General features: G+C 44.9%; 5 protein-coding genes and 1 non-coding gene across 16 annotated transcripts in view; 3 read left to right on the forward strand and 3 right to left on the reverse strand.

Moving 5' to 3' along the window:
• The window catches only part of poe (purity of essence), a 17,303-nt gene extending 7,240 nt beyond the window's left edge, over window positions 1-10,063 (reverse strand). For both annotated transcript variants that reach the window (NM_057638.4, NM_001273293.1), the window contains exons 1-6: window positions 9,887-10,063; window positions 9,611-9,705; window positions 9,075-9,487; window positions 6,653-8,819; window positions 6,064-6,591; window positions 9-5,994 (exon numbers count right to left, since the gene is read on the reverse strand). In NM_057638.4, coding sequence (NP_476986.1) covers window positions 9-5,994; window positions 6,064-6,591; window positions 6,653-8,819; window positions 9,075-9,487; window positions 9,611-9,705; window positions 9,887-10,005 — 9,308 coding nt within the window. In that variant the 5' untranslated portion in view covers window positions 10,006-10,063. The remainder of the gene's footprint in view (window positions 1-8; window positions 5,995-6,063; window positions 6,592-6,652; window positions 8,820-9,074; window positions 9,488-9,610; window positions 9,706-9,886) is intronic.
• Window positions 10,064-10,250: 187 nt separating this feature from the next.
• On the reverse strand, window positions 10,251-11,287 carry MED20 (Mediator complex subunit 20). Of its 2 annotated transcripts, none has more exons than NM_079924.3 (1): window positions 10,251-11,287. In NM_079924.3, the coding sequence occupies exon 1, from the start codon at window positions 11,198-11,200 to the stop codon at window positions 10,442-10,444; it is 759 nt and encodes a 252-aa protein (NP_524663.2). In that variant the 5' UTR covers window positions 11,201-11,287; the 3' UTR covers window positions 10,251-10,441. Both variants share the same exon structure in this region, with proteins under 2 accessions (NP_524663.2, NP_001260223.1).
• Window positions 11,288-11,333: 46 nt separating this feature from the next.
• Trf (TBP-related factor) lies at window positions 11,334-12,387 on the forward strand. The gene is made up of 2 exons (NM_057591.4): window positions 11,334-11,564; window positions 11,636-12,387. The coding sequence occupies exons 1-2, from the start codon at window positions 11,410-11,412 to the stop codon at window positions 12,153-12,155; spliced, it is 675 nt and encodes a 224-aa protein (NP_476939.1). The 5' UTR covers window positions 11,334-11,409; the 3' UTR covers window positions 12,156-12,387.
• Window positions 12,388-12,555: 168 nt separating this feature from the next.
• Window positions 12,556-21,421, reverse strand: Mcr (Macroglobulin complement-related). The gene is made up of 7 exons (NM_079949.3): window positions 21,250-21,421; window positions 18,202-19,051; window positions 14,359-18,106; window positions 14,102-14,295; window positions 13,867-14,041; window positions 13,693-13,798; window positions 12,556-13,606 (listed from the first exon to the last, which is right to left on the reverse strand). The coding sequence occupies exons 2-7, from the start codon at window positions 19,047-19,049 to the stop codon at window positions 13,395-13,397; spliced, it is 5,283 nt and encodes a 1,760-aa protein (NP_524688.1). The 5' UTR covers window positions 19,050-19,051; window positions 21,250-21,421; the 3' UTR covers window positions 12,556-13,394.
• Window positions 21,298-21,546, forward strand: asRNA:CR45257 (antisense RNA:CR45257). The gene has a single exon (NR_124142.1).
• A 312-nt stretch (window positions 21,547-21,858) lies between these two features.
• Bsg (Basigin) overlaps window positions 21,859-27,476 on the forward strand; it is a 33,112-nt gene continuing 27,494 nt past the window's right edge. For 3 of the 9 annotated variants that reach the window (NM_001273295.1, NM_164788.2, NM_164786.2), the window contains exon 1: window positions 26,743-26,892. The gene's annotated coding sequence lies outside the window, so the exon portion shown is untranslated. Of the gene's footprint in view, window positions 22,076-26,742; window positions 26,956-27,048; window positions 27,145-27,476 lie in introns of those variants that run through there. The other 6 variants (NM_164785.2, NM_164783.2, NM_164784.2 and 3 more) reach the window with 4 other exon arrangements.

Consider the following 27,476-nt stretch of genomic DNA (forward strand, 5'->3'; position numbering starts at 1 on the left):
ACACTTACCTAAGGTCATGTAGCTTGCTGAGCTTATCGTCCTCGTTTGCTTCATTATCCTCACTGCTGCTCATGGCACTCAAAACAGCAACACCACCGGAGCCAGCAACGCCACTGGGACCTGGCTGCTCTTGATCGTCCTTGGTGGATCCCTGACGCGGCGGCGAGGCATTCGCGTGGTCGCCAAAGTTGCTGCTCCTGGCGGATGTTCCACCAATACTCTCTACTCCACTGCCTCCACTCTCTGATCCACCGCTGCCAGCAGGCTCTGCTGGAGAAGTACGCAATGTTGATCCATCGGTTGCCACATTGGAACCTTCATCATCATCGGATCCACCTAGGGAGACATTGGCAGCTGCGTTCACAGCTGCTGCCATGGCAGTAGCTTGACGGATGCCCTGAAGATTGGCCAATCCTTGCTGAAGAGACTGCAAGGCGTTTGCATCCCCACCGTGCTGTTGGAGACTCAATGCGATGGCAATATCCATGATGGCCTCATCGTCGGCATCTTCGGGTAGGCCGAGTAAGCGAGGGAAACCGCCACCCATGAATGCCTCCAGATTGAGCATTTGCTGCTGACCGACTCCTCCTACTCCAACTGCAGCACCTTCCGCGTCCGCATTCGGTTCGGGTAATCCACCTCCTCCAACTGACCCATCAACAACAACGCCAGCTGCTTCCTCGATGATATCACTTGCAGCTGAAGAAGCCGCTGCTTGCAGTGCCTGCATGGTAGACGTTGAGGGAGTCGGTGTTGAACATGCTGGGGGTGTAACTATGGCCACCTTTCTGCGCTTCATTCTTGGACTAAGCAAAAGGATCAGGGCCTCTTTGGCGCTGTGGCTAATCACGCTAGCATCATGCTTCAGCAAATCAATGAAGTACTTGGTCATGCGACCAACCTGTCCGGGATCGGCCAAGGCAAATCCGTACATTATCTCTACCAGACAATGGACAATGGTCTCCGGCTGGCACAAGCCTCGCTTCACAATATTCACGGGTTCGTCTAGCGTCGGTGTAACCTTATGCAACTCCAAGACAATTCCCATGAGGGTTGGAACAATATCATAGTTGTTCTCCACGCAGATCTTCGCTAGCGATTGGGGTCGTGCGTTGGCAATGCCACGGACCATCAGAACTAGGCGGTAGAAAGCCTCAGGGTCGATCTCCCGCAGAGTTTCAAGTTTTTCAAGCTTCGGCTGCATTGACTGTAGTTCTCTATTTACAAACTGAAGAAGCACTCCATCCTTGTAGTTATGGTACAATGCTCTAGTTCCGTATAGAGTGGCCAGCACGTAGCGCGCCTGGGTCTGAACAGGATTGGGCGTTGGCAGTAGCAATAGGGCACTCGCTGTTTTAACTGCCTTTTGACGCATAGAAGCAGGTACTCCAGATCCCAACAAATGCAGTGCACAATCCATTACTTCCAAAAGGTGATTAGCCATTCGATCCAGCTGAGTAATGCAATTGAATCCTTCTCCAAAGTTAGCGCTACTTGCCTGGGAGGAAGATACTGCTGGCGCACTGGATCCTGGGACAGTAACATCCTCGCTTTCGTCGGGCCAGCCCACCAGCTCTTTCGATTTTCCATATACCTCAATGCAATCCAGTAATGTCACATGCTCCGGATCTGGAGCTTTAGCAAACACGACTTTCAATAACTTGTCGGACTGGAGCATTTCTTCCCGGGTCAGGGGGATATCGAACCAACGTGCCCTCCTGACCGGTGTGGGTATAGTACGTCCCAGAATAGTCACAGATTGGGGAGCACGCTGTACGTCCTGAGTTCCAATTAACACTCTTATTCCCACGATTACAACATTGGGATCATTATTGATCACCTCCAGAGTAAAGCCATTCGATCGGGTGCTGGCCACAAACATTCCCGTTGAGAACAGACGCGTCTTTAGTTTTTGTTTGTTGTAAATCTGGAGCAGATCGTTGCCTCCAAATTCCACATCGGCTAGCATGTTGCAGTGCTCGAAAAAGTCAATTGGGAAAACGGGCTGACCTCCAGCTGTGGGTTGCTTCTGTTGTTGGCTTGCCTTTCTGCTGGTCATCTTTCCAGATGCTGTATTTGATTTGGACTTTGAAGTCGAACCAGATCCACCTCCCTTAGCCATCAAGGTGGACGAGTACAACTGATTACCAAATGGCTGAACCTGTGGCGATAGCCAGAAGCTAGTGTATTCTGGTTGAGCGGAAAAGATCCTCAAGCTTCCATCCTCGCAGAGGAGCAAAAGCGTAGTTTTTTCCACTCCGGCAACCGCATGACGAATGCCAACAACGTCCATGATTCGTGACTTGGCCGATTGTGCCTTGATCTCTTGCAGGTAAATCCGTTCAGGGGTTATCATCAATATAATCGGATTATTCGATGTCTGCATGCTGGCGTAAACCAATCCTGGATGCCCTGTAACCTCTGTCCACTGCACGAGAGGCTGTAGTGGTCCCTTCGAAGCTGACTTACTAGCCGAATTTGTGTCCAGGTGATATATTCCCTTCACGCCTTCACTTACATTGGTGAGTGGTGAAAAGAAGCTCCTTCCGCAAGAATAACTGTAGAAGAGCAGCTGTAGGGTATGCGAATAGTAGATGGATACTCCACCGCCTCCGATATGACCGGCAATATCCTTGATATGTTGGTGGCTCAGCTCCAAAGTGTTGGTTACATAGAAATCTCCATGAACCGCTAGACTCTGTTGATCCAACTGCTGAGTATAGATGTATCCGCTGCTTGCAAAGGTCAGCATATTGTAGTTGCCATCCTGGTACACAAACGTGCAATCTCTAATTTTGCCAACGGCCACTAGGTAATAGTACTTTGGGCTATATGTATCCACTGCCAAATCGTAAATCTTTACATAATCCGAAGTTACAACGGCAAGAAGAGTCTGTGAGCCAGGCAGCCACACAGCTTTCTTGATGTAGTTTCCATTTTCCAGTTGGGGGTTCACTACTATGTGTTCGTTAGTACTGCCACTGCTTGAGAAGGTGAGAATGTGACACTCTTTTAGGCCACAAACTGCAAGGCAATCCTCATTGCACGGATTAGCAGCTAGGGAGATAACCGTGCAGGCAATGGGTGCAGAACTCAATTGCGTTAGAGTTAACTTTCTCTTGGAGGCATCTGCTTGCTTCAACAGTGCCGACAGCTGGAGGATGGTCACCTTTCCCTTCTCATGGGATACAGCCAACTGTTGACGACGTCCATGTGGCGAGGACAAACAGCAGAAGGCAACACGGCGGACAACTCCGGATGATAGTAGGTGCTTTATAGTCTGACCTTGGTCGCCAGAATAGTTCATTCGAACATTCTCAAAAGCTCCCTCTTGTGAGCCCAAAGTTGCAAACATCAGTTGATCGGTTACCTGGAAGCTCTGTTCAAGCAGGTGGAGTCTCTCCAAGGCCGCAGTTGCTCTCTTGTGGCAGCCGACAATGGAGTATAGCATACAATTTTCGTTTATTGATGGTAGCAGCAGGTCAAAATACTCTAGGATGCATCTTACGACCAGCAGCCACTGATCCTGGTGCTGAAGTGTCTCTCTGTAAGGTTCCAACAGTTTGGTAAGTACTGCGATCCGTTCATTAGTCAATGAATCCTTTCGCGTAAGTACTGGCTGGCCAACTGGTAAGCTGCTCCTCTTCTTTCCAGCGAGTAAGCTCATGTGGGACGGTAGATAGCTGCCAATTCCAGCTGAATCTCTAACCTCATTGCTGCCGATACGCCTACTCAATGCCTGACAGGATCCGTCCTCCTTGGCTCCGCAGTCACAGAAGAAATTTCCATATTTGGCGTAACTGACATCATGTCCCTTATGGCAAACCCTTGCGCACACAGAACAGACGCCAACTGTGTTTATCATGTTGCAAGTATGACAATGATACCAATGTTGGTTCATGAACTCCTTTTGGGTCTGCGAGAAGGTACACAGCTTGTTGTTCAACGTGTCCTCGTCGGAATCGTCAAGCAACGAGTCTTGCTCACCTTCCTCGGCTAGCTCGTCATATAGCTCATCAATATCGGTCTGTAGTTCATCATCCCACGGCGGGTTATGTTGCCTACTGCCTCGGAAGCCAATGCTCTGAAGAAGTTCGCTTAAATAGCGCAACTGGGCACTTACGTTCTCTGCATGTTTCAAGTGTTTGTCCGGTAATTGCAATTTGGCCAGTTCCAGCCAAAGGAGGGTGGTATTGAACAAGGCGACATGGCCGCGTGCTGGACTGGCGTCAGCTAGAGTAATCATTATCTGTAGTACATCTGCAAAATCGCAGCCTTCCTGGGGTGGTGAAATTAATGTTTGTCCGAGCTGAAGCAAAGCTTGGAACAGTGGTGGAGCTATCTGCGATGCTTTGCTTTGATCTTTCACCAATGACTTCACGAAGCTTAAGAGCAACGCGCCATTTCGTTCGCTATCACTATGATCGCAAGCCTGTGAAGATTCTTCCGACGGATTTGGCTGCGCAGCCTGCCACAAACTCAGAATCTGCGAGGTATTGGCTGCAGCTCCTCCGGTTCCTGGGTTACTTTCTCCGCCTCCCGCTGCAGTTCCGCAATCGTATTCAATTTCCATGGGATCCAACTGGTCTGAGATACTTGGCATAGCCGAAACGGTGGCCATATTTGTTGGCGTCTGAGCATTGCTGCTGGAGCTACTCGACGGCTGCAAAATGCTGGTGAGCATCCGGCAGGTGGTGTCTAATGCCTCGGAGGTGCTTACATCGGTACTCACATTAGGGCCGTAGATAATGTGGCCCAACCATTGCTTTAAACGAGCTACGTCAACTGTGGCCAGTTCCGAGAAACACTCAACCAGATCTTCATGCTGGAACTGTGAATCCGCTTGTAAGGATAGCTGGAAAAGTCGGTTAACAAATTGCAGCATCTTGCGCGCATAGCTAACAGGCAGACTGGTGCCAGTGAACGATAGCAAAAGTGTGGTAAGACTCCCAGAGCGCTGATCTTTGAAAAACTGGCGCATGGCCTGAACTGCCACCGGCTTTTCCAGCATTTTGAACATAGTTTTAAGCACGGCAAACAGCATGGACTCGTTAAACATAGCACGATCCTGATCAAGAGGAGCTCCGCCACTAGGCCCCGCAGACTGGGGCTGACGAAGATCGGCAGCAAACTCTTTGAGCATGCGATAGCAATATCCAACCATGTGCTCGTAAAGCAGCAGCTTTTGTGCCTCTTGTGTCAGACCACTGAGGATCTCGCGCAGACAATGCTCGCTGTGTCCTTGCAAGTAATCCGTTCGCATGTCCAGCATTGAGGAGATAAGCAATTGCTTTAGCTGAGTCTCTACTTCTGCGTTCGCGGTGCGATGTGGTAGCAGCAACTCAAACAATTGCAGGATAGACTTTAAGCAGTGTTTCAGAGTGTGCAGGGTAGAGTAATTGGATCCTCGTGTCAGCTCAATAATGTGAGCATCAATAACGTTCAAAATATATGGTTCCACCGGATGTTGCTTTCCATTGAATGCAAAATCATTGACCATTAGGCACTTTGGCCATTCGTTTGCTATTAGTTGTTTGTCCTCGTTGGGCAGGAGTTTTAGAAAAGCTGCATGGAGTTCTAACATAATTGCTGGCTTATCGCTTACAATGGGCACAATCAAATTCAGTGCCTTCTCCGGTGTTGAACTTGACAACTGCTTTAGCATTTGGCCACGCACGATCACCGAAAGCAATTGGTAAGAATTCATGAGCTTTACCATTAGCTCGTTTACAAGTTGATTATACTTTTGCAAATCACTTGACAGCTTACCGTCGTCGTCTTGTTTCAATTTTTGATCATCAATTGATTCGTTGGAAGAATAAAGTTCCGGATCGTTTGACGATGAAGTTAAGGATGTACCAGCGGACTGCTCGCCAGCGGCATCTTCGCTCTCTTTTCGCGGCCACTTGAGGCCCTCCTTGTTTGCCCAGGCTACCGCCTGCATGTGCGCCACCAAAGAATCAAAAAGGATGAGATCGGAGAGGCGGGGAGTTCCTGCAAAATGAATATTTTCAATACATTGTGGTTTGTTTTTAACCATATTATAAGTTTTTTAGTACTTACCATTTCCATTCATTTGACTATTGAACGCCTCCACACCAAGAATTGTTTGCTTGAGACTATATTTTATATCGGCACCTATGTCGCCCACATGAGTCCACAACGTCTCAGCGTACTGGGTATACATTCCCTGCTTGATTAGGCTGCTAACGACTAGGTAGTGAGAACTGGCCAGGGGTAGACGTATACTCCACATCAGTGAGTGCAGATTGGGTGATCGCTCTGCCTTCAGCGACTCTACGTGAGAAGTAGAGGGCGGCAAACCCAAATTCAGCTTCCAGGCAATCGTAAAGCAATACTGTATAGCGCAAAGATTATGCATGCTCGCTTCCTTGTCCTTTTCCTTGGAATACATTGACATGTCGGTGATGGATAGTATGTCAGTCAATGCATCCACCAGTAGCGGATATTTAAGCTTATCCGGTGTGCAGAGAATAAAGTTCCAAGCCAAACCATCCAGCTTAAATTCCTGAGCCCAGTAGGATATCTCGGGATCACCCATTACCAGAGAGTAAAAAGTTGGGCGAATTGCTAAAAAAAAAATCAAGATGGTTGAGTATCGCTGGAATTGGAGATTAAATTCTCCACTTACATGAGCCATATTCGCCGGCCGACTTGCGGAAATTCTCTTCAATATCATGGCGGCAATAGGAATTCAGTTTGGTTCGGCAGTTTAGCAGATCCGTGATCTTTTGGGTGTCCGGCATGCTGCTCACACTAAAAAGATTCCAGCGCACCTGGTCTAGCAATTCCGGAGGCGCATTGTACAAGTGCTTCATAAGATACTCCAAAAAGAGCAGCAAGCGAGACAGCAGCATAATTTGGCTGTTTTTTACGGGTCTATCCTCGCTGATTCCACGACAAACTTCTGCGCAACGGATAACACCGCCAGCCGTTAAAAGCAGAATGGATTTCTTTTGCATCAGATTGAGCGAATGAAATAGGAAAAGCAGCAGTTGGGCGTGCTCAATGTTAAGGTCTTCATAGTCAGAATCACTGGCGGTATTCGAAGAACAAACTCCTTCCACCAACGTGTTAATAAGGCGGTGCCACACGGACAGGCAGGCGGCTTCCTTCTCTTGTGTTGGCTTCAGCAAAAGAATTTGCACCAGTACAGACAGAGTACTCGGATAAACTTGTAAAGGCCAGGTGTTTGTATCAGTAGACCATGGCGATATAGACAAGTGCTGCAGCAGATTTGACTGCAATTGCTCGGACAGCAATGAAGTGGAAATCAAATTGTGAATATATCGGCCTGCAGCTCCCGAAAATCGAATCATCGACGTCTGCCACTTGGTAGAAGCTCCTGCAGAGGTTCCTGCTCCTGCACTGGCAGCTGGGGCATTTCCCGACCCCTGATCGCTCTCATTTCGCATCACGTCGCGGTCAAAATCTTTGATTATATTTGCCATTAACAGCATTTGCTGATCACTAACGCCTGCCTTTACATAGCGCTGCATGTAGGCATGTCGATTGGCCAAAAATTGATCCAGGAAACAGAATATGTCTGCGGCCAAGTCTAAATACTCATGTGGCTCATCTAGCTTGGGGACAAGGGCGCTCTTCTGTTCAGCACGCTCTTGTGTGGATGTGTTTGCATTATCATCATGGGTTTCTGGAGAAAGAGTTTCCTTAAACCAGTGGCCCAGGTAACTCTCACTATCGTCCTCCTCGGAGTTGTCCGAACAGGAGAGAGAATCGTTGAAATAAGTCGTAGAATCTGAGTAGCTTATGGGTTCGCATTCCGTACGATCCTTGGCGGAAGCGCGCTTTAAGGTGCATGCCTTGCGATAAGCCACAGTGGCTAGAAAAGTGAAAAGTTGATGCAGAGTGGCTGTATTCAGCACGCGGACAATCCGCTCCAGCGAACTGTAGTTCTGCAAAATATCGAACTGTGCAGGCTCCGGGAGCTCTGTGGATTCGAGACTCTGTCCGCATGCGGCTTCAACCTTTAGATCTTCTATTAGCTCTGAGAGCAATTTAATGCTGTGGTTAGCAATAGCTGCATTGAGTTCTCCAAATCCTTGCTGTACCTTGAAAAGGTTGACTCTGGCAATAGGTGTAGTAGGTGCGGTTCCAGCCTCACTACCAGACTTGGTCGCTTTTGACGCCGACTTCGATGCCGAATCCGAGCTAGATCCACCGCTTCCAGAGGCGCCCATTGCTCCTTGTATACCGCTAATTAGCAGCCAGCTGCCATAGCAGAGATGGTTCTGATATACATGAATCCTGGCCGAAGTTTTGAACATGTGACCAATATTGGAGTAGATCTCTAAAGCTTTGTTCACTATGCTACAGGCCTGATCCTCAAAGTCGTCATGGTCTTTGTTGGATTGCCCACCACTAGAACCTCCTACTCCGCTTCCTTGACTAGTGGATGCAGTCTGTTTCTGAGAGCTGCTGGCCTGGCTCATACCGAGAACACTGGTGGCTATTGAGGTCAACACAGCATTGTATAGCGCAGCAATACCACACATTGATAGTCGTTCAATTCTACTGGGAGTCAGTGGCTGCATCTCGATCAGGGCTTGGGCCTGACTCAAAATAGTCAGATCAGTAAGCATGTGATTCATGCTCGATTTCACTGCAGTGGCCTCCACTTGGGTCAGTGGCAAATAAAGCGATTTACCGCCGTTGATGGTCTCCATATATTTGGATCGGTATCGATTGAGTATGGGCAGGCTCACACACACATCCAGCAGGGTATCCACTCCGTTTTGCTCCTGGAAGTACTCCACATTGGCCGCCAGGATTTGTTCCTGAAAGAAGTAAGCTTTTAATATTGCGTATCTCGTTTTTAAGAAAATATAAATTTGCTCATAGCTAATAGTTATACACAACTTCTAAATTGATCGAGTAGGATAAATATTTTCATTAGATAGAATATTGCATTTTAGTTTAGTTGTGTAATATATCCGTACCTACTCAATTCAAGAGTAATTTATAATAATAACAGACAAATATGACCGATCTTAGGGAAGCTATTAAAACAGGAGTTTAAGTTATTTGCTCACAGTGCAGTCGGTGACCTCCTCGCTGAGTGGAACCCAAGTCATCTTGCCGGGCTCTAAAGGAGCAATCAGTTGCTGCAGAATAACCGAGGACAGGTCCGACCGGGATCGCTTAATCTCCGACTTGGGCGACTCCTTGTCGTTGCTGGCCCCACTTCCGGAGGAACTGCTGCTGGGCATAATGCTCTTGGTGGTCGACTCGGGATGTTTGCAGCTTTTAAGAACATTAGCCACCGCATTGTAGTCGAACATGGATGACGACGCTGATGCTGGGCACTCCCGGCCCTCGCAGAGCATCTTGAGGGCGCCCAGGAGCCACTTGGTCTCGTAGACGGACACCCTGGGCAGTCTATAGATAATAAACCGGATAAGCACGGCGGTGGCATCGTGCAACTGACAAATCTGCGTCTGGCAAACTGAAAAGCACCAAGATGATAAATGTAGCGAACGCGAATTGGCGCAAGTGAATCACTCGATTCTTGGCCAAACATTTCTTTGTTTTGTTTTCATTTGGCGAAAAATCATTAGGGTGCACTTACTTGTCTTGATTTGCATAAGTTTGTCCGCCGCCAGGGCCGCAAAGGCCGTGTAAAACTGCGTGAAATTGCTTTCCTCCTCGAAAAAGTCATGTTCGCTATGCAAATATCGGAATAGAGCGTTGTTAGTTCTCGATATTAAAGAATTTTCAAAGCTTTTTGCTATTTCGTCACCGGAGCGGCCATATTTAATTTTGCAAGTCACTTTTTGCACTAGCAGAAAATTTTTCACTACGCCATTCGGTAGGCGAAAAGTTCTAGATGATCGTTTGTACTTACCATCGCGTGATAGCTTTGAGCAAATTAACAACTTCGTTCTTGTTTAAGGCTCCTGTACGGTTAAGTATCAGGGCTTTAACAACGGAATTCCAATCCGTTCCGCCGCTGTGGGCCGACATTATTGTTTAAATAATCTCGTCAATTTGCCCGATAGTACTGAGTACTCGGCCTACTGTGTGGCCAGATTTCATTAACGGTAAAATGCCGTGCGAGCAGGGATACCACACAGCTTTAATCATTATTCCAATCAGCTGTTTTAAAAATACATAAAAAAGTAGTGAATAACCAATATATGAAAAAAACTGTACACTGCACAAAATATATATATATATATATATATAACTATAATATTTTAAACGTATTTGGACAAGCTAATAAATGTTTTGTTTATTCGTCTAAAATATGTAAAGCAAACTAGTGATGCTAGCTTTAAAATAATGATTATTTAATTATTAAATATTAGTGACATATGTATATTTTTTTTGTTTAAATTATCTTCTAAACATCTTAATCGGCTGCAGGCTCATCCGGTGGCTCCAGCTTGACGTCGGCGGATCAGGATCGATGTAGTCCCGCCACCGCCGGCGACATATGCACGTTCGGACCAACCTGTTGGCTACCCGGTCCACTGCCCATACCGCCCATAAGAGTCACATGCTTCCTATAGTTGGTGAACTGCTCCAGGTATTGTTTCACGGTGTCCATTGGCTCAAAGATGTCGTTGTGCTTGGCATGCAGCTGCTGTTGCCCCATTGCCGTCATTATTGTCTGTGGAGCGAAATAGGAGGGAAAGTCCTTATTCACAGCAATGCCGAGGAATCCCTGCAGCATTTCGCGTATCATTTCCCAGCAGTAGGCCAGAATCACGCATGACTTGTACTCGATTTCGATGAGGATGCCCTTGAAGTGCTCCATCATGGTGACGGAACCGAGTTTGATAACAAAGTCACCATACTCGAAACGAGCGCCACGGGACTCGATTTTGGTCTGCTTTTTGGAGGTGAAGGTGTTGGTCATCTTGAGCATGAGCAGATCGAAGATATTGTCGGCGACAATGGCCACTTGTTTGCCGGTGCCATTGTCGATGATCGAGAACGTGGAGGCGGGATACTCGGAGTTGTGCAGGACGTGGACTGCGCGTCCAGGTGCTCCATTGTGCGGCTGTGGCGTCGAGATGAACGTTTCGCAGTCCACCAGAAATTGACCGGCATGTGTGGCGCCCAGGGCGAGCAGACGCTTGCTCAGCTGATCGATTATGTGGGCACCCGATTTGCCTTCGGGTAAGGGATACGGTTGAAGGATAGTTACTCCCATAGTTTATGCAATAATGTCAGCTTTTTAGTTTTATTAATTTTGTTTACAAGTCTTGCAAGCTAAAAGCGTCCAGTGTGACCAGTGCTGACTTTTTAGTCATGAGAAAAGTTAGACAAATAAAAATACCAAACCGGCATACAATTTTCGTCAGCAATAAAATAGGACAACACTGGCCACGTCGCGTGCGGATTTGTTTATAATTTTCGGCAATGCAGTTTCACTTTAAAGTCGCGGACGCTGAAAGGGACAGGGATAATGTGGCTGCGACCAGCAATGCTGCCGCCAATCCGCACGCAGCCCTGCAGCCGCAACAGCCCGTTGCCCTGGTGGAGCCCAAGGATGCACAACATGAGATACGATTGCAGTTGGTTGACCACTTTTCAGAGGCACTTCATGAAATAAATAGAAACCCATTGATACATCCATAACTTGCAGGAATATCGTGGCCACCTTCTCGGTGAACTGTGAACTGGACCTCAAGGCAATCAACTCGCGTACGAGGAACTCGGAGTACTCGCCCAAGCGCTTTCGTGGCGTCATCATGCGAATGCACTCGCCCAGGTGCACAGCGCTAATCTTTCGAACGGGCAAGGTCATCTGCACGGGTGCACGAAACGAGATTGAGGCGGACATTGGATCGCGAAAGTTCGCACGCATCCTGCAGAAGCTGGGATTCCCCGTAAAGTTCATGGAATACAAGCTGCAGAATATTGTGGCCACCGTTGATCTGCGCTTCCCCATCCGCCTGGAGAACCTCAACCACGTGCACGGGCAGTTTAGTTCCTACGAACCGGAGATGTTTCCAGGCCTAATCTATCGCATGGTCAAGCCGCGCATCGTTCTCCTGATCTTCGTCAACGGAAAGGTTGTATTTACGGGCGCCAAGTCGCGCAAGGACATTATGGACTGCCTGGAGGCGATATCACCTATTTTACTAAGTTTTCGCAAGACGTAGTTGTTTCTACACATCCAAATGTTTTTGTTTAGCTTAGTTATATTCCATAACTACAATATTTTTAATATATTTACCTTAACTTTTTTAGTATAAAATGTGAAATGAAACAACTTAATTAATAATTTCCATGGGTAAATTCATAGAAATTGTAAGATTTTATTTTGGCCTTACTAAGCAAATTAATTTTTATTTAAAAAAAACTGTTGTTATTTTAAATAAATTTTTATATATTAATGTCTTGTAATCCATTTCATTCTATTCTTTGAATTAATAATAAATTTGTAAGTAATTTGAATTTTTATACATTTTTGTACCCATTCCTGGAATTTGGGAAAAATATTCAAATCCACAAATTCTGAAGTGTACCAACACATTCCATGAAAAGAAAACACATTTGGATAAACATTACTTTTATTTATTTTCAGGTTTCGTTTATTACAAAAGAAAACACAAGACACTTCATAGAGATTCGATTCGATTCTTATGGTACGGAAAGGAGCGACATTCTTAAGTTGTGTACAAAAATTTCCTTGTTTCTCGCTTAGTAGCTTCATGTACATGGCTATGTGAGATTTGTGTTGGGAATTTATAAACTAATTGTGGTTCATATGAAGGCGTATATACGTATAAAACTTACAAACTATGCAGATTCATTATTTGCATAAATTAATTGGACGGTTTCTTCAACGATTTTCACTTCATTTCGTTTAAAAATGTATTCAAGAGTTAGATAATACAAATTAGATAAATTTCCATTCGATATGCTTGCAAACTTTTGTCAAGATACATTCGCTAATGATTTCTAAAATCTATTAAAGGCATTTTGTGAAAGACACATTGTTTGATTTTTTCATTCCGCACTTGGAGCCCGCTCTATGATAAGGCATAGTACGGTTCGTTACGACTTACAAGATACATTAGGTGGCTACATGTGGTCTGCTACGTGTGGCAGAAGATTCTTTGTTCAGCAATAAAAATAAAATCTAATTTACGTTTAACTGCTGTTTTGTACATTCAATTATACAGCGGGTCAGTGGAGTAAAACTGAAAAGAACTAAAAATAAAACCAAAATGTTGACCAGCATTTTTGGACGGAATGCAATTTCGTTGGCAAACAAAAAAACTACAACTCAAAACAAAAAACTACAAAGTAAACACATTCAATAAATGAACAAAAACATTACGAATCTTAGCAAGTTGTTTCGAGGGTGACTTTGTGAATAGCGTTTCGTTTTCTTTCTATGTGAGCAGTTGCATCATGTTTAGGACCAGGTGCGTGCGACTTCGCAGTAGGTATATGAATACGCTGAAGAAGAGCAGGGACATGGACATGGAGGCGCGCCAGCCCATGTTGTAGATGGAGCAGTACGGACACTGAGAGCTGCCGCACACCTCACAAATGTTCAGCAGATATGTGGGCAGGGCATCGAATATGGATTCGTTGAATCGTTCTGTAATCATAAAAGAAAATGGAATTTAATTAATATTTATTTGGATTAGCTATACTTGGCAATGGTGGTTTAAAGATGTTACTTACCCGGTGCATAGTAGTCGTAAATGCGCACCGGCAGATAGCGAGACATATTGGCCACTGGATACCAACGCTCAATGGTGAAGTTTACACAGATATCCTCATGATCAAGCTGTTAAAAATTAACGAAATTCAACATTGAAAATAATGGATAATAATAAAATTGCAATTGTATCTTACATAATCGAAGTAAAAGACAATCTTGCGTTCTAGATAACGAGCTCTTCTCAGATTTCTCACACGGTTGCTGAGCACATAGGTATCCAGTTTTTGCTGCTGTATCCAATAGCCAGTCGGTATGGCCACATCCAAGACCGCCATGCCTGAGCGCTCCGACTCGTTTTGGTTTATCCAACTATGAAATTTGTAAACTTATTACAATTGTCTTACACATTTAATGCAAATAGAAACTCACTTTTGACAAGCCACATAGGAGATATGCGACTGATTCCTGCCGTGGAAGATTGCCTTGGTATGAAGTCCGAAGGCTGGCACTGGCGGCTTGGTCTGGAACTTCTCAATGTCCACATTGTACTGCACGTGCATCTGCAGGATGGCATAGCCAGCACCCTTGGCCTGAACCTTGATGGTGCCCCAGGCATCTGGAATCTAAGAAAGATAATATAAGTTTATTAATAATCTATTAGAAATAGTTTTGGTAATGCCTCTTACCTCGATACTCTGCAATTTCGCCAGATTCGTGTCATCAATGTAAAGCGTTTGTGTTTTGCCGCCCTGCGAAGAGGCCTCGATCTCCACGGTCAACGAGGAAACCTCGCGCAGCCTAGATCGGACTGTGTACTCCACAAGAGCCTTGAGGGCAGCACTGGTATCCTGGGTGGATGCCCATCCGCCGTCGTTTAAGCGCTGCGAGTTCAACCATCGCACAATGGGATCCACGAAGAACTCACGGCGCGCCACATAAACCAATAGCGCGTAGGCGGTTGTCTCTATATTCAGCGAATCATATTCGTATGGCAGACGGGGCAGCGAGAACCACTTTTGATTCTCCAGCTTGCGTGGAGGTTGAGGTATTTCCTGGTTACCCCAGTACATAAAATCGCCTATAGTCCTGGCCTGGCGACGCAGGATGGCGAATACTTCCTCGGCAATCGGAGAGTTACAAAGCTGCAGGGCGTACGCTGTAATGGCCACATCAAAAGGTTGCGCCTGGTGTCTAAGGAAGTCCATATTTCGTTCTATATACGCCAAGGCACGCTGCGTGGCCAAAGCAACTCGAGAGCCCAGAGTGCCAGAGATATCCTTTACGGTGGCCAAGGTTATGAGTACATGGGACGTTAGCGTGATGTTCTTGTCAAAGTTGGTGCGATTCATCTTCCTATCCGGCAGCCACGTGACCTCGAAGAAGGATCCCTGTGGCGTCTGGTGTTGCAGAAGCCATCTCATGTTCTTTTCAATAATTGTGGCATCGATCCAGATGAAGTTCTCCCATTCGTAGAAGCTGGCCTCTTGGAACACCCTTAAGCAGTAGCTAGTCAACCAGACGGACGAATCGGAGTTGTTCCAATCGGAACGGAACAGTGAGAAGCTGCCATCGGGCCGCATAAAACTCAACTGCCGCTGATAGCCAATGTTCATGTGGTAAAAGGCATTCTTCTCCAGCGTTTTGTTGCGTTGATTAATTAATCGCATGTACATAATCGTGTAGAGATTGGCGGCGAAGCTGAAAGCATTCTGTTCGCCCGACTCCATGGGCAAGGAAAGCAGGGAGCTGGCATTTACGGGCATGGTGGGGAAAATGGGACCAACCACATCACCCACTACGGATATCCTAGCCTTATTTGAGCCGTACACAAAGTAACGATCCACTTGGTATGGAATTTCTGGCGTTTGAGTTACATTAACATGCATGTATTCTAGGACATAGGCGCGGTTAGAGAGATCCAGTAGCACGGATTGATGACGATACTGTGGCAGACCATCCGATTCTACATGCAGTGTTCGCGTTATGGTATCTGTTCCAAGTAAAGTGGCCACGTGTAGGGTCACATCCACATTGCCTAGACGCTGAGGTACAACGGGCACGTAAACCACCGTCGTGCCTTGAGCCTCCAAGTAGATGAAAAATTGATGTTCACCAAAGCTAGTTCTGGGGTTATACGATCTGACGATGCCATCCTCCTCCACGTGCACAAACTTGTAGTCCGGACTGTCGTGCAGCACGACAATCGCCTCGATGGGAGTTATCATATAGTTGAAAACAGTGACACGGATGCCCACCTGCTCGCCTTGTCGGCAAGCTTCCGGCATTTCCACGTTTATGAAGAATGGTTGGACACCAACGTACTCCAAGGCCTTGTTCATCATTCCAAAGCCTTTCGATGGACTCACACTAAACGCACTGACCATCCAATAGGCGGGGCGATCAGGCACCTCCACATTAAAAATGTATCGACCATGTGGTCCAATGTTCACATCCTTCCATAGCCACACATTTTCGTAATGGCGAAGCACGCGATTAAATCGGTACTTTCTGTAGTTCAACAGCTCTGTGTCATTACGCGCATGGCAATTGATCTCATCCGTTCCATCATCACAATCAAACAAACCATCGCACTGCTTCTCCAGGCGATAACAACGTCCACTCAAACACTCTCCGAAACCCAAAGTACGATTGCAGGTGTCCTGCCTTCTGGGTACATAACCATCCGTAAATACGATCAGTCCACTGTACTCAAAAGTGCGATTTGCATCGACGCCAAAGGACGAGGCGGGGAAGTACACCAGCTCATCGGGATTGCCTTCGTGAGAGTACCAAATGTGCTTATACGTTCCATTGGTCTGCTCGTCGAAGTTGGACATCTTAGTGATGATCTTGGCGTAAGTGAGCTCGTTGCCGGCTTGCATTGTGTAGAATGCACTGTCGATGCCAGAGAGACCAACATACGAGCCCGGTTCTCCAAAGATAGCCACCTCCACTTTTTCTCCGGTTCTCGCTTTGCGATTGTTGATATATACGGTAAAGTTATTCCGGGAGATGCCATTAACTGGGAACGTAAGGGAATCGGCCACAACCTGTCCCTGCTGGTTAATCTTCCACACTACAATCGTAGCCACAGGTGCCATTTCGGAACTCAGAACAACAGCAATGGTTTTAATGCCCTCTGTAATGGTTTCGCGGTCATTCACCAGGATAACACCCTTTGACATAATGAGATAGTTGAACTCTTCGAGGTAGAAATTCGTGCGGATGTGGAAGATGATATACTCCCCAACCACTGGTTTCTCTGTGCTGGTGGTGACCTTAATGTGCTGATTTCTGGGCGAATAGTGAGACACCAAAAGGAGCTCCGTTTGAATGCGTTCACCACGCGGATCCACAAAGTTCGCCTGCAAGCGCATGTTCTGAACGCCGTTCAAGAAGTCTCTTGCTTGTGGGCGATCGTCCAGGTTCAGATCATTCCTGATGTCAATCTTCACCTCCCAAATGCCATCGCTTTGCTGCGACATAGGCAATCGCTGGGCGGGCCAGTCCCTCCTGCCACCATTGCGGCTCTCCACGAAACCAGAGACTTCCATTAAACCCTGGCGTAATAGGTTTGGATCAATTGGCGAACCATCATGGTACTCAACAGCCAGATATGTGGTAAATGGCATGGCGGGCTTGAAGACCTGCGGCGAATCGCCAAGGAATACCACCCTCAGACTGGAATTATACACCCTGGCCACGGAGTAACCACTGATGATCTCATCGTAGAACTTTTCACCAACAGTGGCCGTGATCAGCACCTCAGAGTTGGCCAGATTGGGCACCAGAAGCTCTAGCTCCCTCAATGGCCACTTGAAGTCAAAGGTACCATTGAAGTAGCGCAAGTAGGGCAGGGTCTTTCGATAAGTTCCACTCCACGCCTCGTAGCTGCTGTCCTGATACTCGGGTTTCCTAACCCAGAATGGCCACTCCTCGTCGAACTGATAGTGTCGCTCGACCACATATTGATTCCTGTACAAAATATCCTGTGAAAGATCTGCTCCATCCTGTGGCAGTTGTCCAGGCACATTATACTGCACTTGCGGATTCTGGTTGGGATTATTGTAGCGCCATCGCTCATTGTATAGGTTAGTTTGCTCCAAAGGTGAACGACCCAGGCGATACTTCTCATTTAGAACTTGGTTGCTGAAGTATCCAATTGGGCGGATCGTGGCCTTGATTGTGAGATTGCCTCTAACTGGTAGGCCACTGGTAAAGTTAGCCATCACCCTTCCGTAGATAAACGGATCCGTTGTGAAGAAGTACGCAGGCATGGTAACATTCACTTCGAATCGGGTCTGATAGTATTCCTCCACGGTGAAGTGACTCTCCTCTTGCTGTCCCTGAGCTATTACACGGATAGTCCATTCTCCAAAAGTGGGCTGATCCGAAAGTTTGTACTCCAGCGAAACGGAACCCAAGTTTGATTGACTGAAAGTTAAAAGGAAATAGGTTGTTTATTTGCAATTTAATTTGTTGATGGAGAGGAACTATTAAGACGTATGAAATATAATAATTCCACTTACCGCGATAGCCAACGTTTAAGAATATGCCTGTTTGGATCCAGCATGTACACATCGACGGGATTGTCAAATCCCTTCAGTTCGGTGGTGATCGGAATGGTCCTAAATCGCACAGTTTCCCCTTGCATATAAAGAGGCTTATCGGTCTGCACAAATATCGTCATGGAGCGCTGTGAGAAGTCTAGTCTTGTTTCGTTCAGGAAGGCGAGGCCACCGAAAACGTTCTGGTAGAAACCTTCCACTCGAAGCTTATAGCTTCCAGTCACACTAGTTGGTGGGATCCTCATGAGCAACGTCTCCGGTATGCCCTCCTTGACATCCTTAGAGTCTCCGCTGATTTGGACACCATCGCACGCGATGCTGGCATGAACGGTTATCGGGTACTGAGCTTGAAGAATGGATACGGACACCTGATAGATTAGACCAGGTCTGACCATTCGAGATGCCACAATGAAGTAAGTGGGCTCCCTGGAATGCAGCGATTCCAGGAAGGTGGCCTTGATGTTATAGGACGACTTTCCACGAGTCAGACTCGGCTCCTCGTTGTCCTGATAGCCTCCTCCCACTCGTTTATTATAGTCATCTTGCCCGGCAATATCGTTGTAGCTCCCCGAATCGGTCCTGTACGGCGGGCGATCACTGGGATTCGTTTGGCCAAAGTTTTGGTTGTTGTTGCTATACTGATTCGTCTGTGGATTGTTACCCCACTGCTGGTTGGGCAGTAGCGGCTGCTGGGGATTCTGCTGGTTCTGGTTGGGGTTGTAGTAGTTGTCGTTTTGTCCGACCGCCGGTTGCAGTGCATCCAAGACGGCGGCTACCACGAGCAGGGCGCGCAGCAAGTGCCACATCATTGCTGAGAGGAGAAGTCAGAAGTGAATGAATTAGAATCGCTGGGCATAAATGCATCTCCCAAATACTATAAATAGAGGCCTCTGATTTGGGTGATCGGCCTGTTCTTTAATGCCTGTCGAATAGGGTGTATCAATGGTTTTCAAAACAAATTTTCGAGTTTATTCGATTTTTCGATAAAAAATAGTAAGCTTTGTATGAAGTTTTTTTGTGATATTGAATAAGAATCACTTTTAACATCCCTGAATAAGCTGCTCTTTAAAAATAAGTGCATAACCTCCTACCAATACTTTGTTTTAAATATAGCCTGTAGTTAAGTACTTAAGATTTTTTTAAATTTTTCGCATATATGTATTTCCAAAGCACCCTAATCCCTAAGTCATGGACCGCATCTCATGTTCGAGGATTGTTGTTGGTCGGTTGATTTCCGCGTGATGCGAACAAGTCGTTAATGAGGGCGCCGACATCGGTATTAATAGACTATAGACGCGATCCGGCAGGAGCAATGAACGTATCTTCAGGGAGATCTTTTTAAGGGGCCAGCGGCAATATGGAAACTATGTCAAACATTAAGTAAAATGTCATTCAAGTGGGCGGCGCAATTAGACAGCAGAGATGTATGCCACGCTGGGATTTGAGGCGTTCGAATCTTCTTTTGAATGGGTTTTTAATGCCTTCGTTATTTATGGTTGATTTATAAGAGATTACGAAATCTCAGCTTCACAAACCACTTTGATTTTCGAGGAATAATTATGAATATACCCATACTATACTATAGACAATTTTTCATATCAATAATGATGTGAACTTTTAATTTAATCTACTTAAAATTCAAAAGTATGACAAATTGTAAGGAACGTTTGAACTCAATTAAAACAGTTCTTAGGAGTTCTTAAAAAATTCATTTTTAAAAATTATTTATTTTTTTTTTGCAAATTGCTGGTGGAGAAATGTGTGCAACATTAAAAAATGCGCATATTTAAGTATTCCAGCTTATCAGCACACAATCAGCCGGCACACAGGGAATACATCATTCGAGCAAGGACCTCGAAATCCTCCCTACTCAGGTATTAACTCCATGGTGTAGGGTAAGAAGTCAACGCTTAATGGCAACCATACAAAAAGGGTCCACGCCAGGAGAACAATGAGGCACCGGCACCGACTTCTAGACAAGTGAGGTGAAATGAAATTGAAGGATGGATGGAGGGAGTGCGTGTGTGTGTGTGGCTGGCTGCATTTGAAATGCATTCACTGGCGAGCAAATGAAGGTAAAGGTAGACCACTGGAACTGAGCGAAACACGCAAATGAAACAACCGGCTACCTGACCATAGATATCGGCCTGGGCGAGATACTCTGTGCACTGAAGCAGCAGAAGTTACTGGCCTATAGGCCAGTCTCTACTCTCGGCGGTGAAAACAAATACCGAACTCGTAATAATTTCAACAACGCGACTTGTAATCCACCCTTTGCGCACAGCTACACAGAGAGAAAATAGTTTACTAGATTTATTTTTTTCACCTTTTGAAATAAATAAGATCTTGATTAAATGGGATTTTTCATATTAAAAATATAAATATTTTTCATTATAAAAAAAAATATTGAATTTTGTTATTTAAAAAAATCTTTTTATAGAGTTTTCTTTCGTTTAAAAATGCCATTTCGGTATAACATTTCTATATAACAAATATATTTGACATCACTTTTTCCAGTGCAAGAGGGCGCACCAGCACCAGCGTAATACACAAGTAAAGTGGGCATTAATTAGCCGAGAAGACCCATTCGAAATGAGTTGAGAGGGCAAAAGTGCAATTGAAACAGCAGGCAGGACATTTTGGGCGGCCAAAGGAGCAACTGTTGGCGGAAATTCGAGAGCTTGAAGGCAGAAAAACGAAAGAAGACGCCGCAATCCAATTGGCCAGCAGGTGGCCAAAACGCCATCCTCACTCACATTTCCTTTTAGTGGCAAAGTGTTCCTAACGAAAAACTTCCTTTACAATTACTAATTAAAGCAACGAGCACATAGTACAAAGTTGTAACCAATATTTGAGGCACTTCTTCGTTTTTCGGTCAACGCCCATGTGCCAACAACAACAACAGCAACAACACAATAACACTGGCTTAGGCATTTTGGAGACGGCCAAACACACGATTTTTGGGCGGGTCGCCAAGTGGAAGAGCTCCGAAAAGCCATTTCTACTCACCTCGGTACTGAAATTCGATCTAATCTGGCTGCTCAGCAGGCCATGCACATTTTATTAAACAACAGAAAGGTAAATAAAACTAACTCGGGAACTCAAAGATTCGAAAAAATGAAACAACACAAAACCAACAGCGATCCACACCCGCTTTGATGACTGATGCAGTGTGACCGTTCGCAGAGATTGGCACAATACCAGATTTCAGGTGTGGCCAGAACGCTAAGAATTTAACGGTCGCACTGCGAGTTCAAACTGCTGATGTGAAAATTTTATAATTCCTAATGATTTTAATGTCATAATAAATTAGGAACAAAGGAAGTAAGCTCATAACGTTACAAAAGTTTATCAGAAAAGCGTATTTTTATTTATTAACTAAGTTTAAGCTTAATCTGCGAACCAGTTATAATTTACGTGTTTCCACAGAATTCTAAGAATAACATATTGCTAGAATATATGAGGGAATTTAGTTCTTAGCCTGGGAGTAAGACAGAGATGGCAAAACTTCATCCGCTCAGCGCCAGTGTTGGATAATGGCATTCTATAGTCTTTTTAGTATATATCGTTCAGTATTTTTGCTACTATTTGACTATAAGCCTTGGTCATACCACCGCTTCAGTTGTCTGTGTGTGTGTGTATTGTATGCATGTGATGTAAGGTCATTCGCGTGAAAATATCAGCGAGGAAAAAATCGAATTTTTGTGTTTTGTGTGCTAGGTAAATGCGAAAAATTGTGCAAAGTCGATCGGTTTAAGGCCCAGTCTGTGTGCCAGCGGTGAAAGTGTGAGCCCCCTCGGTCATTTACGTGTGAAAAGTCGCCAAGAAGTCAAAGGTGCTGGGTTGCCCAACGCAAAAATTATGACGAAAAGCACACCAGCACAAGTACCCATCTCTCTCTCTCTCTCACACACACACACTCGCACACGCAGCAGAAGCAAAAGCAGTGGAGCTGGGAGAGCTAGAACCTAGAGTTGTCAACGCTTTGCGAGGAATTTCGTCATTGAGCGGTGGCATGTGTGTGTGTCAGTGCGTGCTCAGTGAGTGTGTGTGCGAGAGTGCGTGCGTGTGTATTGGTAGTTTGTTCTCTTCATTGGTAGTAAAACACAAAAGAAAAATCATCGGGGAAAAATGTGAAAAATGTACATAATTCGTAACCCAGTCTGCGGCTAGTGCTCGCCAGCCAGTGCCCGAAAATCGTGCTGAGATGAAACACCGCGCACCGATTGAAAAACTATTACATAAATAGTGCAAAGTGTAAATGTTATTGAAGGCAAAAAAGCGGAGCAGCGTTGGGAAAAAGAGCCGCGCACGCTGTCGTCATCGCTGCTCAAAAAGCAAGAAGAAAGCGAAAAAGAGAAATATAAAGACACCCCCTTCCTTTGCCACAAAAGAAAAGAAATGAAATGAAAATGGAAACCCAGTAACTAAAATCCCCAACGCGTTACTGTCACAATGCCGAAAAGTGCTTAAAAACCATATCCGTGTCTGTGTGTGGGTGTTTTCCCTGCTCTGATGTACATACTCCAGTGTGATGCATGATGTACGATGTACTACACTATTCATGCCAATAACATTTTGTTAATACCGTAAATAAACTAATAACATTTAACGCGTGCGATTGTGTGGGTGTTGGGGAATACGGCCCTGCGCCTGTGTGAGTGACCTCGTGTGCGTGTGTCGCGTGCTCCGCTAGTGTTGGTGTATCTTTGCAAGTGTGTGTGTGTGCGGCGGCAAGGAGTGTCATGCGTATATTCTACCTCCCACAACCCCCTACTTACCCACCACCCCCACCCGCAACCTCACACCCTTTTCGAACACTGACCCACTCGCAGGGCCTATCCAACAGCAACAACAACAAAGCCAACAAGCAGGCGGCAGCAGCTCCTTTGCTCCAACGAGTTTTATCTTGTTTTGCCGTTTTAATCATATGCGGGCGCAGAGAAAGGAGAAAAGCCATCGAGCAAGAGAGTGGGAGAGCGTGGAAGGGGAAGAGAAGAGCAGAGCAGCGAAGAGGAGAGGAGACAATCACGTCATCCAGCCTGCCATGACACACCAACATCAACATCGATACAGTGAGGGCTCTCGGCTAATGAACAGCGGCTCAGAATAGATAAACTCGTTCTTTATTGTGGTTACCCCAGAGCTGTTGGCCATATCAAATTCCATTGCATACCTCGGCGATCGCGGGCACAGTGGGTTGCAATCCGTTTATGGTAGGATACTTTAAAGAAATGCTGGATTTCAAACACTAGTCTTATTGGGACATCTTAAACATTCGTTCTTATAGCATACTTTGCGGATTACACGCACTTTGTCCTTAAATGGAAACCAAATTGTGTTTTTTGGGCTAAAAAAAAAGCAAACAAAGCAAGGAATTATATATTGCATTGGTCATCTTTTGGGGTTTGCTGGCTTTTAAAGTTAATGGTTCTGTGTTGAAAACTTTACCTTCGAGAAATTCAGAAATAATTCCTCGTGTGCCAAAGGTTTTTACTCAAGAAGTTTGCCTGTAGTTTTTAGATGATTCAAATCACAACCCGGATTGTAACCGTTTTCTATCTATTTCGATTTGAAGACGGCTTCACTGTACACAGCATTGATGACAACACCGAGATACACACATCTAAGTAAACCCTGTTGGCGAAATAAAGAGGAACGCATGAATTCGATTGCGATGATGATGGAACTCAGTCTTGTTTTTCTAAGCCTTTTAATTAAGGCAATTAAATTGACACCCCTCTCCCAATGCCCGCTTATTATTTCATTTTTTATCGGTCATCCGAGGTTCGATTTTTGGCCTCGGCTTAGAACAGCATCGTTTGTGTGTGCCGCTTGAATGTCGGAGTGTGCGTTGGTGTGTGTGGGTCTTGAGCGAGCGTACGAGAGAGCAAATAAACTGAGTCATGGCTGACGATGACGTTATGCTGCTGCTCTTTTCTACTCTATTATAGTCCGCTGCCTAACTTGCGGCTAGGGCAATTTGTCTCCAAAGTGTTTATGCTCAAAGTTTGCCAATAAAACGCGAAAGAAGGAACAAAAGTTTGGCACCAATGCCCGAACACGACTACCATGGCATTTAGCATTCGATTGACCTCGAGGCCAGCAGCAAATCGATAGCAATGTTTTTTGTTTCTCCTCCAAATCGATAACATGCCGCACAACACCGCCGCCCGCACCCCCAAGCCTCCCCCTTTGTCCACCAAAATGCGGCTTTGAAAACTAGTTTGTGTAGGATGCTCTCACTCCGTGATAAATCTGATTTGAGTTCTAATTAATTTGAAACGATACGATATCGATGAAGATGAACTCGTTTGCGTGCTCTAGCTATCACATTGGAAAGCTAAATTGCTATATATTTTGCCATTAATTTGATTTTAGTTTAAGCTAATGGAAAATTATCATCAGTGAGAATAAATTAGGTGGTTATGGTAATTAAATTTAATGGAATAATAATAATACCTAAATTGAAAGTCTAACACGTAAACGCCATGAACCATGTGGTCGTTTTTTGATAAATTTCACTATAATCTCTAAATTTCAAGATTATTAGTTATAAAGGCATAGTGGCCAATGCAGTACATAGTATATTAAATATTTCATCAATCACATTATCTGTCGACAGTTTTATTTTGTGCGAACACGTCAATTATGAGTAATAGATTTTTCGCTTTATCAACTGGCAAGAACTTTGGAAAATTTGTCAATTATTAGTACTTCTATTGTCAACTACAAGTCCTATGACTCTTCTTGCTTCTTTATTATTTATGAACTCATTGCAAGCATTGCAAAATGTTCTCTATGGTTTGGTTGTTGGAAACACCTCATCAAATACTATATACCCCCCTGATCGCTTTAATCTCAGCGGGCAATGCGAACAGCTGATTTCATATTTGCTCTCGCAAATTTGTAAAAATAAATACGGCTGACCAATAATAAATGCGACGAGACAACCCCCCTCGATGCCGCCAACCCGCAAAAAACCCCTACCTTTCCAACACCCATGCCGAATTAGCAAAGTTCCCTGCCTTCCGAAAAGATGGAGATCTACATTCGTGTGCGAACCGCATAGAACCGCCCGAAACCAGAGCGGCAGTGCGAGCGGGACGGCAATGGACCAGAGGCGGTCAGTTTGGACGGTCTGGTGGTCTGGGTCTTTGGGACTCGGCGACTGGGCCGCGGACATCTGACGTCGTTGTCGACCATGCTCCGGCTACGGTATTATATCATGTGGCCAAGACGTTGGTGTGGTTTTTGGTTGCGGTAGTATTGGTGTTGGTGATACGGACGGACGGACGGAGTCCCGTATTTGTTCAAAGTACTGCATTGGGGCTTTATCTTAATGCGATAGAATGAGAGTCGGATTCGTGACACGTTACGGAAACATTTCAACTGGCGTTCTATCTGCTCTGCTGAGGGCCGCACGTCGTCTGGCGGTAAACAAAAAATCCAGCGCACTATGATTTAGCGTTGTCCGTTCGACGGTTTTATTGCCAAAAGTTTGAGAATTTATTTTGACTAGTTTTTTTTGAGCTGTTTCCTTGTATAACACAATTGCTTTCAAAAATGTTTACGTGTTTTATGGCTTTTATTTTGGGGGGAAATAGAAACGAGTAAGAATTTTAATTCTTATGTAAGGTTTATTATTTTAGCTGTTTTTCAAACATTGATGCCTTTCGTCAGTTGAGGAATTTTAAAGCTAATGTTCATGGATAATGAAATCGGCCAGCTCTGGTGATAGCTTCTACCCTTTTTTTTTTCTTATCTATTCTGCTTACTCGGTGACTGTCCTCCCGCATTGATAAGAGTGGGAATAGTTGTTTTCTCGACACATCCGCAATACGAAATTCTAGAAGTAATAATAGATCTCGGGCCAATTGTTATCAGCTTTTATGCGGACGTCATGCGGTGAAGCAAATGGAATGCTATTTTTCTTCGATCGTCAAATAATTGGTCGTAATTACTCGCAGACTCTGTCACTTGGTGATTTTTGTTGAATCATTGCTCGATTGCAATTTGTTTGATACTGTTCCTTAAGTGCTTCTATAGGCTGAGAGAAAAGTGAATAAAAGTAGCGTACTTTCAGGCCCATACGAGCACAAGTACATTGTAATTCCGTCAATTTGGGAAATTCCTATTGAACTGTAAGATAAGGTTTCCAAGAGCAAATATTGATTAATAACTCAATTTATGGTTTTAAAATTTTTTTTAAGTTTCTAGCTAATTTAGTAGCTTGAAGTCAGACCTAGCTTCTGCATTTTGTTTTAAATAAAACAGGTGATTTCAAATTCCTAAAGATTCCTGTATAATGAAAAAATGTCGTTTAAACTCGATTTATTTTTCGCCATTTTGTACAGTACTCGTAATCGGTCTGGTCAAGATAACGGCCGAACTATTTAGATAAGCTGACAAGTGTATGTCAAACTGAACCCAAATCACTGTGCGTCGACGTCGCTGCCGCAGCGAAGGCGGCTACTCTCGTCCGTTGGTCATGTGTGCGATTCAGTCTGCTCGCTGAATTCGCCGCGTTCGCTCTGTTCGCTCTGTTCTGTTTGCCTCGTTTTGGCCCGTCCGTTTGCCAAATTTCGTTTGCTTTTTGTGTTCCCGTTGTGCAAGAACAGCCAAACAGAAACAACAACTACACTAGTACAAGTACGTGCAGCAACAACAATGGCCATTGGCTAAAAAGCAGCTAGAAATTGTTGCGCTCCTTGTGTAAAACATAATTATTTGCTCTCAGTCTCAAGAATCCCTCACTCTCTTTCTCTTGCTTTCACTCTATCTCCCTCTCTTTTGCTCGTTGGCTAGCCAGAAAAATAGTATTTTCGTCGTCAACGTGCCATAATTTCTTTTTTCTGCTTAGCCAGCAAAAAAATAGAACTTTTGGACTGGGAAAAGTTAGATGTGCGTTTGTGTGAGTGCGTGTGAAAAAAGAACTGCAAAAGTTAACGTTAAATTAGCGGGCTAAAAGAAAAACCCAACCACCCGCCGCCCCACTTATGTGAACAGCACGTGCTTAGCTGCAGTGAAAATAAAACAAAAAAAAATTAAATGTGACATTTGAAAAATTATACATTTAGCTGAATGTTGAATGTTGTTCGTTCGGCTTTCGTTTTGATTTTGATCTTTTCGATTTGTTTTTGTATCCTTGATTCCGCTCCTCTCCACAATCTCTTCTTAATTTGAATATTGATGTATAATTTTAAAAAGTTTTCTCTCACTCGTCTTTCCTTTTG

Source organism: Drosophila melanogaster, chromosome 2L, assembly GCF_000001215.4.
Source record: "Drosophila melanogaster chromosome 2L".
NCBI lineage: Eukaryota > Metazoa > Arthropoda > Insecta > Diptera > Drosophilidae > Drosophila > Drosophila melanogaster.